The sequence below is a fragment of the Oncorhynchus gorbuscha genome, linkage group LG21 (genome assembly GCF_021184085.1).
Source record: "Oncorhynchus gorbuscha isolate QuinsamMale2020 ecotype Even-year linkage group LG21, OgorEven_v1.0, whole genome shotgun sequence".
NCBI classification, from domain to species: Eukaryota; Metazoa; Chordata; class Actinopteri; order Salmoniformes; family Salmonidae; genus Oncorhynchus; species Oncorhynchus gorbuscha.
Genome location: NC_060193.1, coordinates 8,129,524 through 8,140,795, shown reverse-complemented (window position 1 = coordinate 8,140,795; position 11,272 = coordinate 8,129,524). Strand labels below are relative to the sequence as shown.

Here is an 11,272-nt window from a genome sequence, read left to right as displayed (position 1 = left end):
ACACACCACACACACCACACCACTCCACACACATCACACACACCACACCACTCTTCACCACACCACTCCACTAACACCACTCCACACCACACCACTCCACACCACACCACTCCACACACTCCACTCTACACCACACCACTCCACACACACCACTCTACAACACTCTACACCACACCACTCCACACACACCACACCACTCTTCACCACACACACCACTCTACAACACTCTACACCACACCACTCTACAACACTCTACACCACACCACTCCACACACACCACACTACTCCACACACACCACACCACACCACTCTACAACACTCTACACCACACCACTCTACAACACTCTACACCACACCACTCCACACACACCACACACACCACACCACTCTTCACCACTCTACAACACTCTACACCACACCACTCTACAACACTCTACACCACACCACTCCACACACACCACTCTTCACCACACCACTCCACACACACCACTCCACTAACACCACTCTACAACACTCTACACCACACCACTCCACACACACCACACACACCACACCACTCCACACACATCACACACACCACACCACTCTTCACCACACCACTCCACTAACACCACACCACTCTACAACACTCCACACACACCACTCCACTAACACCACTCCACACACACCACACTACTCCCATTTCACCACCACCACTCCACACACACCACACCACTCTACACCACTCTACACCACTCCACACACACCACACCACTCCACACACACACTCCACACACACCACACCACTCCACACCACTCCACACACACACCACACCACTCCACACACTCCACACACTCCACACACTCCACTCACTCCACACACTCCACACCACTCCACTAACACCACTCCACACACACCACACTACACCACCACCACTCCACACTCCACACACCACTCCACACCACACACACCACTCTACAACACTCTACACCCCTCTACTCTACACCACTCTACAACACTCTACACCCCTCTACTCTACACCACACCACTCTACTCTACACCACATCACTCTACTCTACACCATTCTACTCTACACCACTCTACAACACTCTACACCATTCTACTCTACACCACTCCACACACACCACTCTACAACACTCTACACCACTCTACACCACACCACTCTACTCTACACCACACCACTCTACTCTACACCACACCACTCTACTCTACTCTACACCACTCCACACACACACACTCCACACACACCACTCTACACCACTCCACTAACACCACTCCACACCACTCCACACCACTCTACACCACTCCACTCTACACCACACCACTCTACTCTACTCTACACCACTCCACACACACACACTCCACACACTCCACACACTCCACACACACCACTCTACACCACTCCACACCACTCCACTAACACCACTCCACACCACTCCACTCTACACCACTCCACTCTACACCACTCCATACCACTCCACACCACTCTACACCACTCCACTAACACCACTCCACACCACACCACTCCACACCACTCCACACCACTCTACACCACTCCACTCTACACCACTCCACACACCACTCCACACCACACCACTCCACACCACTCTACACCACTCCACTCTACACCACTCCACACACCACTCCACTCCACTCTACACCACTCCACACACCACTCCACACCACTCTACACCACTCCACTAACACCACTCCACACCACACCACTCCACACCACTCCACACCACTCTACACCACTCCACTCTACACCACTCCACACACCACTCCACTCCACTCTACACCACTCCACACACCACTCCACTCCACTCTACACCACTCCACACCACTCCACTAACACCACTCCACACCACACCACTCCACACCACACCACTCCACACCACTCCACACCACTCCACACACCACTCCACACACCACTCCACACCACTCCACACCACACCACTCCACACCACACCACTCCACACACACCACTCTACACCACACCACTCCACACACACCACTCCACACACACCACTCCACTCTACACCACTCCACTCTACACCACACCACTCCACACACTCCACTCCACAGTCGAGTTATGAGTGCATGGTTTAGATTCATGTGTTGTTGACATTGACATACCCTGTCCTCTTGCCCCTCCCTCTCTTGTCTCTCTCTCCCCCTCAATCTCTCTCTACAGAATAGCATATTGTCGGGTCGCAGCAGAAACTCTCCTCTCACTGAGAGAGCTTCGCTGGACCAGGGGGTACAGAACGGCAAGGACAGGTACACACACACACACACACACACACACATACACACACACACACACACACACACACACACACACACACACACACACACACACACACACACACACACACACACACACACACACACACACACACACACACACACACACACTGAGAGAGCTTGGCTCTGGTTGCCATTCCTTGCCAGTTGGCCCAGGCCGGCATGCAGCTGTTCCCCAGGGATGGTGAGCCTTCCTGGGCGTGAAAATCATCCATCGCTGGACGAGAATTAGTAGACTAGGATTACTGGCTACACGACAGGCTGGTTGACACACGCAAAGATGGACACACAGACACACGCCCTTCTCTTCTACCTGTCTCTTTAAGAGGAAACACTGTCCCTCCCTGCCGGTACTCTGCTGTCTCTCCCTGCCGGTACTCTACTGTCTCTCCCTGCCGGTACTCTACTGTCTCTCCCTGCCGGTACTCTACTGTCTCTCCCTGCCGGTACTCTACTGTCTCTCCCTGCCGGTACTCTACTGTCTCTCCCTGCCGGTACTCTACTGTCTCTCCCTGCCGGTACTCTACTGTCTCTCCCTGCCGGTACTCTACTGTCCCTCCCTGCCGGTACTCTACTGTCCCTCCCTGCCGGTACTCTACTGTCCCTCCCTGCCGGTACTCTACTGTCTCTCCCTGCCGGTACTCTACTGTCCCTCCCTGCCGGTACTCTACTGTCTCCCTCCCTGTCTCTCCCTGCCGGTACTCTACTGTCTCTCCCTGTACTCTCTGTCTCCCTGCCGGTACTCTACTGTCTCTCCCTGCCGGTACTCTACTGTCTCTCCCTGCCGGTACTCTACTGTCTCTCCCTGCCGGTACTCTACTGTCTCTCCCTGCCGGTACTCTACTGTCTCTCCCTTCTCCCTGCCGGTACTCTACTGTCTCTCCCTTCTCCCTGCCGGTACTCTACTGTCTCTCCCTTCTCCCTGCCGGTACTCTACTGTCTCTCCCTTCTCCCTGCCGGTACTCTACTGTCTCTCCCTTCTCCCTGCCGGTACTCTACTGTCTCTCCCTGCCGGTACTCTACTGTCTCTCCCTGCCGGTACTCTACTGTCTCTCCCTGCCGGTACTCTGCTGTCTCTCCCTGCCGGTACTCTACTGTCTCTCCCTGCCGGTACCCTACTGTCCCTCCCTGCCAACTAGCTGTCTCTCTACTGTTCCGACTGTCAGTTCTCTTCTCTCGCTAAAACGGATGCACGCACACACACACACAGACACATACACACAGACTCAGACACACACACACACACAGACACATACACACAGACTCAGACACACACACACACACACACACAGACACATACACACAGACTCAGACACACACACACACACAGACACATACACACAGACTCAGACACACACACAGACACATACACACAGACTCAGACACGCACACACACACAGACACATACACACAGACTCAGACACACACACACACACAGACACATACACACAGACTCAGACACACACACACACACAGACACATACACACAGACTCAGACACACACACACACACAGACACATACACACAGACTCAGACACACACACACACACAGACACATACACACAGACTCAGACACACACACACACACAGACACATACACACAGACTCAGACACACACACAGACACATACACACAGACTCAGACACGCACACACACACAGACACATACACACAGACTCAGACACACACACACACACACAGACACACACACAGACAGACACACACACACACACAGACACATACACACAGACTCAGACACACACACACACACAGACACACAGACACATACACACAGACTCAGACACACACACACACACAGACACATACACACAGACTCAGACACACACACACACACACACACACACACACACACACACACACACACACACACACACACACACACACACACACACACACTTCAACCTGCCATAGGCTGTATGTGTCCACTCTGGATTACCCACGGGTGGAGTTTGAGTCAGTGAATTCTGCCCATTGGAATCATAAAAATCAAATCACATTATTTTGAATAGTTCACTTCATATTGACTTCGTTGTTATAAAATGAGCATCTTAAACAGACACGTTTTAAAATGATTCTTATAAAATGTTTTGATTGTAAATCTATGAATTGTATGTTTCACCTAATGTGGAAGTGCTCTCCACCCTGGTTATCATGCTTCATCATTTAAATGACACCTTATTCCCTGACCCTCCATGGAGCACTAACCCTCCATGGAGCACTAACCCTAACCCTCCATGGAGCACTAACCCTGACCCTCCATGGAGCACTAACCCTAACCCTCCATGGAGCACTAACCCTAACCCTCCATGGAGCACTAACCCTCCATGGAGCACTAACCCTAACCCTCCATGGAGCACTAACCCTAACCATCCATGGAGCACTAACCCTGACCCTCCATGGAGCACTAACCCTGACCCTCCATGGAGCACTAACCCTCCATGGAGCACTAACCCTGACCCTCCATGGAGCACTAACCCTAACCCTCCATGGAGCACTAACCCTGACCCTCCATGGAGCACTAACCCTCCATGGAGCACTAACCCTGACCCTCCATGGAGCACTAACCCTGACCCTCCATGGAGCACTAACCCTGACCCTCCATGGAGCACTAACCCTAACCCTCCATGGAGCACTAACCCTGACCCTCCATGGAGCACTAACCCTCCATGGAGCACTAACCCCGACCCTCCATGGAGCACTAACCCTAACCCTCCATGGAGCACTAACCCTCCATGGAGCACTAGCCCTAACCCTCCATGGAGCACTAGCCCTAATCCTCCATGGAGCACTAACCCTAATCCTCCATGGAGCACTAACCCTCCATGGAGCACTAACCCTCCATGGAGCACTAACCCTAACCCTCCATGGAGCACTAACCCTCCATGGAGCACTAACCCTAACCCTCCATGGAGCACTAACCCTAATCCTCCATGGAGCACTAACCCTCCATGGAGCACTAACCCTAACCCTCCATGGAGCACCCTAACCCTCCATGGAGCACCTAACCCTCCATGGAGCACTAACCCTAACCCTCCATGGAGCACACTAACCCTCCATAACCCTCCATGGAGCACTAACCCTAATCCTCCATGGAGCACTAACCCTCCATGGAGCACTAACCCTAACCCTCCATGGAGCACTAACCCTAACCCTCCATGGAGCACTAACCCTAACCCTCCATGGAGCACTAACCCTAACCCTCCATGGAGCACTAGCCCTAATCCTCCATGGAGCACTAACCCTCCATGGAGCACTAACCCTCCATGGAGCACTAACCCTAACCCTCCATGGAGCACTAACCCTATCCCTCCATGGAGCACTAACCCTAACCCTCCATGGAGCACTAACCCTGACCCTCCATGGAGCACTAGCACTAACCCTCCATGGAGCCCTAACCCTCCATGGAGCACTAACCCTAACCCTCCATGGAGCCCTAACCCTAACCCTCCATGGAGCACTAACCCTAACCCTCCATGGAGCACTAACCCTAACCCTCCATGGAGCACTAACCCTCCATGGAGCACTAACCCTCCATGGAGCACTAACCCTAACCCTCCATGGAGCACTAACCCTCCATGGAGCACTAACCCTCCATGGAGCACTAACCCTAACCCTCCATGGAGCACTAACCCTCCATGGAGCACTAACCCTAACCCTCTATGGAGCACTAACCCTCCATGGAGCACTAACCCTCCATGGAGCACTAACCCTAACCCTCCATGGAGCACTAGCCCTACATGGAGCACTAACCCTCCATGGCTCATGGTCTATAGTAGTGCACTATATAGGGAATAAGGTGTCATTAGACTTAAAGGAATTTAAGTGACTCTTTCGATGTTGATTTGATACGTGGGTGTGTCTCAAACGGCACCTGACCCGCTGTATAGTAGTGCACTATATAGGGAATAGGGCTCTGGTCTAAAGTAGTGCACTATATAGGGAATAGGGCTCTGGTCTAAAGTAGTGCACTATATAGGGAATAGGGCCCTGGTCTAAAGTAGTGCACTATATAGGGAATAGGGCCCTGGTCTAAAGTAGTGCACTATATAGGGAATAGGGCTCTGGTCTAAAGTAGTGCACTATATAGGGAATAGGGCTCTGGTCTAAAGTAGTGCACTATATAGGGAATAGGGCCCTGGTCTAAAGTAGTGCACTATATAGGGAATAGGGCTCTGGTCTAAAGTAGTGCACTATATAGGGAATAGGGCCCTGGTCTAAAGTAGTGCACTATATAGAGAATAGGGCCCTGGTCTAAAGTAGTGCACTATATAGGGAATAGGGCCCTGGTCTAAAGTAGTGCACTATATAGGGAATAGGGCCCTGGTCTAAAGTAGTGCACTATATAGGGAATAGGGCTCTGGTCTAAAGTAGTGCACTATATAGGGAATAGGGCCCTGGTCTAAAGTAGTGCACTATATAGGGAATAGGGCCCTGGTCTAAAGTAGTGCACTATATAGGGAATAGGGCCCTGGTCTAAAGTAGTGCACTATATAGGAAATAGGGCCCTGGTCTAAAGTAGTGCACTATATAGGGAATAGGGCCCTGGTCTAAAGTAGTGCACTATATAGGGAATAGGGCCCTGGTCTAAAGTAGTGCACTATATAGGGAATAGGGCCCTGGTCTAAAGTAGTGCACTATATAGGGAATAGGGCCCTGGTCTAAAGTAGTGCACTATATAGGGAATAGGGCCCTGGTCTAAAGTAGTGCACTATATAGGGAATAGGGCCCTGGTCTAAAGTAGTGCACTATATAGGGAATAGGGCCCTGGTCTAAAGTAGTGCACTATATAGGGAATAGGGCCCTGGTCTAAAGTAGTGCACTATATAGGGAATAGGGCCCTGGTCTAAAGTAGTGCACTATATAGGGTGGCGTTTTGGACACATCCCATGTCATGTCATTAACCTAAATACAGTGTGGAGTTGTCCTCCCCCACTCCCCCCCCCCTCTCCCCCATCCTTCCACCCCTCTCTCCCCTCCCTCCCTCCCCTCTCCTCCCTCCCCCTCCCATCTCTCTGTCTCTCTCTCTCTCTCTCTGTATAAAGGGATTAGTGATGGAATATTAACTGTGGTGTTGTAAAGATCTGCAGACTGCCTCTAGTAGTCTTCACACACACAACCTCCAGTCCTCAGCCTGAATAAATACAGTTATTTCCCCACCACAAACCATGCTAATCCCTGTCTGTCTGTCTGTCCTCTTCTTTTGGCTATGTATGGCTGTTCTGTCACTATGTAATCAGCAGTCTGTTGCTTTGACCTCCATTGAACCTCCTCTCTTTCTCTGTGTGTGTGTGTGTGTGTGTGTGTGTGTGTGTGTGTGTGTGTGTGTGTGTGTGTGTGTGTGTGTGTGTGTGTGTGTGTGTGTGTGTGTGTGTGTGTGTGTGTGTGTGTGTGTGTGTGTGTGTGTGTGTGTGTGTGTGTGTGTGTGTGTGTGTTTAAGCTCTTGTCAACAACTCTCTACTTCTGCTCCCCTGTATTTGTTAGTCTATTTCCACTCTTTTACTCCTGTCCTCTCCCCTCCTCCCTCTCCTTCTGTCCTCTCCCCTCCTCCCTCCCTTCCTCCTTCCCACCTCTCTCCCTCTCCTTCTGTCCTCTCCCCTCCTCCCTCTCCTTCTGTCCTCTCCCCTCCTCCCTCCCCTCCTCCCTCCCTTTCTCCTTCCCACCTCTCTCCCTCTCCTTCTCTCCCTCCCCTCCTCCCTCCCTTCCTCCTTCCCACCTCTCTCCCTCCCCTTCTCTCCCTCCCCTCCTCCCTCCCTTTCTCCTTCCCACCTCTCTCCCTCTCCTTCTCTCCCTCCCCTTCTCTCCCTCCCCTCCTCCCTCCCTTTCTCCTTCCCACCTCTCTCTCCCCTCTCCTTCTCTCCCTCCCCTTCTCTCCCTCCCCTCCTCCCTCCCTTCCTCCTTCCCACCTCTCTCCCTCTCCTTCTCTCCCTCCCCTCCTCCCTCCCTTTCTCCTTCCCACCTCTCTCCCTCTCCTTCTCTCCCTCCCCTCCTCCCTCCCTTTCTCCTTCCCACCTCTCTCCCTCTCCTTCTCTCCCTCCCCTCCTCCCTCCCTTTCTCCTTCCCACCTCTCTCCCTCTCCTTCTCTCCCTCCCCTCCTCCCTCCCTTTCTCCTTCCCACCTCTCTCCCTCTCCTTCTCTCCCTCCCCTCCTCCCTCCCTTTCTCCTTCCCCACCTCTCTCCCTCTCATTCTCTCCCTCCCCTTCTCTCCCTCTCCTTCTCTCCCTCCCCTTCTCTCCCTCACCTACTCCCTCCCCTTCTCTCCCTCTCCTTCTCTCCCTCCCCTTCTCTCCCTCCCCTACTCCCTCCCCTTCTCTCCCTCACCTACTCCCTCCCCTTCTCTCCCTCCCCTTCTCTCCCTCCCCTACTCCCTCCCCTTCTCTCCCTCACCTACTCCCTCCCCTTCTCTCCCTCCCCTTCTCTCCCTCCCCTTCTCTCCCTCCCCTATGCTGAAAGTGTTATGTTTTGCTGCTCCTAACCATGCTTATCCCATCCACGCCCTGCCCGCCCTCACACACTCCTGTCATGCATGTGTGTGTGTGTGTCGGGCGGGCGCTCCCCTCCCCCTACCAGCCTGAACACCCCTGGGTCCCGAGCCTCCACCTCGTCTGCTGCTGCCATCCTCTCCTCTTCCTCCTCTTCCTCCCGTCCCCGCCAACACAAGTCCCTGTCCACCTCCAACCACCCCTGTCCGCCTCCCGGCCCTGACTTCCACGCACTGCACCACCGGCCCAGGCAAGTGGCCTCTAACCCCCTTACTACACCCTGCTAGACCCCCTCCCTGAAACCCCGGGTCTGGGAGGGAGGGACAGTGGAGAAGGAGGGAGGGAGGGACAGTGGAGAAGGAGGGAGGGAGGGACAGTGGAGAAGGAGGGAGGGAGGGACAGTGGCGAAGGAGGGAGGGAGGGACAGTGGAGAAGGAGGGAGGGACAGTGGAGAAGGAGGGAGGGACAGTGGAGAAGGTGGGGAGGGACAGTGGGAAGGTGGGAGGGACAGTGGGAAGGTGGGACAGTGGAGAGAGGGGGAGGGAAAGTGGGGAGGGACAGTGGAGAAGGAGGGAGGGACAGTGGGAAGGTGGGGAGGGAGGGACAGTGGGAAGGTCGGGAGGGACCGTGGGAAGGTGGGGAAGGAAGGTGGGACAGTGGAGAGAGGGGGAGGGACAGTGGGAAAGGACAGTGGAGCGAGAGGGAGGGACAGTGGAGAGAGAGGGAGGGACAGTGGAGAGAGAGGGAGGGACAGTGGAGAGAGAGGGAGGGACAGTAGAGAGAGAGGGAGGGACAGTGGAGAGAGAGGGAGGGACAGTGGAGAGAGAGGGAGGGACAGTGGAGAGAGAGGGAGGGACAGTGGAGAGAGAGGGAGGGACAGTGGAGAAGGAGGGAGGGACAGTGGGAAGGAGGGAGGGACAGTGGGAAGGAGGGAGGGACAGTGGGGAAGGAGGGAGGGACAGTGGGGAAGGAGGGAGGGACAGTGGAGAAGGAGGGAGGGACAGTGGGGAAGGAGGGAGGGACAGTGGAGAAGGAGGGAGGGACAGTGGGGAAGGAGGGAGGGACAGTGGGGAAGGAGGGAGGGACAGTGGAGAAGGAGGGAGGGACAGTGGGAAGGAGGGAGGGACAGTGGAGAGGGAAGGTGGGACAGTGGAGAGAGGGGGGAGGGAGGGACAGTGGGAAGGGGGGAGGGAGGGACAGTCGGAAGGTGGGACAGTGGAGAGAGGGGGAGGGACAGTGGAAAATGTATAAACCCTTGGTGTGCTCTTTCTCAATTTGTCTTTTGGTGATTCCTCGCCTCCTCAACCATATTGGAGGAGAAGGTCCTCACCCCTTCTGACCTTCTTCTCCATTGGGTTTTCAGAAGAAGACGAGGAGATAGGATGCAAGCAATTGAGACAATATGATTGAGAAAGAGCCTGAGAGAGTGAAGGGAGGGAGTTTTCTGACTGAATGATCAATGCTTCCATGTTGTAATATCTGTCCTCTCACCCAACCAACGCCAGATTGACCCAGTCGTACCGTAGCATTTATCTTATTTGACATTTTGAAGAATGAAATCTCTTGATGTGCACAATCTCATTTTCAAGTGTCCAAATATATATTTGAACCTCTGCTACAACTACTAATACAACTAAGTACCGAAATAATATATACATATTTACTAATATCTTAACATGGTGATGTTTCTATTAGTTTACAGTTTGTTCTGAACATTTGAAAAACGTATTTCTTAAATTCACTGTGCGATTATGATTTTTTTAATGCCCTAATGTGTATAGGAAACATTACTCCAGTCAGTTGCGTCTTTTGTATCTGAAAGATGAACCCTTGGAATTTGTCGTTGCTGCTGTGGCTGACAGGAGTAGCTTGAGTCTTGTAAAGTTAGGTGTTCTTTAATTAATATATCCAGGGACATTTTGAAGTTGATACATTTAGAAAATAAATTGGTACCGTTGTCTTCTTTTGGGGAGCGACAGTCCATTTAGTGATTCAGACAATGTCTTTATAATGGCATCCAAGAATGGATTCGCAAATTATTGACAGATGTTTGAAGTAGGGTTGTGAAAGTTTAAACGAAATTGGGATGTTTAACGTTAAGAAAAATCCCAAATGGAAACTTTGTTGTTGTTGTTGTTGTTGTTCCTTTTGTTGTTGTTGTTGTTCTTTTTGTTGTTCTTTTTGTTGTTGTTGTTGTTGTTCCTTTTGTTGTTGTTGTTCTTTTTGTTGTTGTTGTTCTGTTTGTTGTTGTTGTTGTGTTCTCGAAGTACAGCAACTAATCAGTCTCATCCATTCCAAAAATACTGAATCTTAGGAGTCGATTCCTTGTTTTCTTTCTTCTAAATGTCTTGGTAAAGACATTTACATACTTATTGTTTTAGGAGAGAGTGGTCTGCGCGCAGGCAAGCTCGAGATTATTTTTATTGACAGTTCTGGTCACCTAGTGATAGTCATGGCTAGAAGGG

The 11,272-nt window shown here is 52.3% G+C and overlaps 1 protein-coding gene across 9 annotated transcripts in view; it reads left to right on the top strand.

The window, feature by feature from the left end:
* The window catches only part of mark2b (MAP/microtubule affinity-regulating kinase 2b), a 102,030-nt gene that overhangs the window by 56,200 nt on the left and 34,558 nt on the right, over positions 1 to 11,272 (top strand). For 7 of the 9 annotated variants that reach the window (XM_046318790.1, XM_046318787.1, XM_046318785.1 and 4 more), the window contains exons 14-15: positions 2,196 to 2,281; positions 8,896 to 9,057. In XM_046318790.1, the coding sequence (XP_046174746.1) occupies positions 2,196 to 2,281; positions 8,896 to 9,057 (248 nt within the window). The remainder of the gene's footprint in view (positions 1 to 2,195; positions 2,282 to 8,895; positions 9,058 to 11,272) is intronic. The other 2 variants (XM_046318792.1, XM_046318793.1) reach the window with 1 other exon arrangement.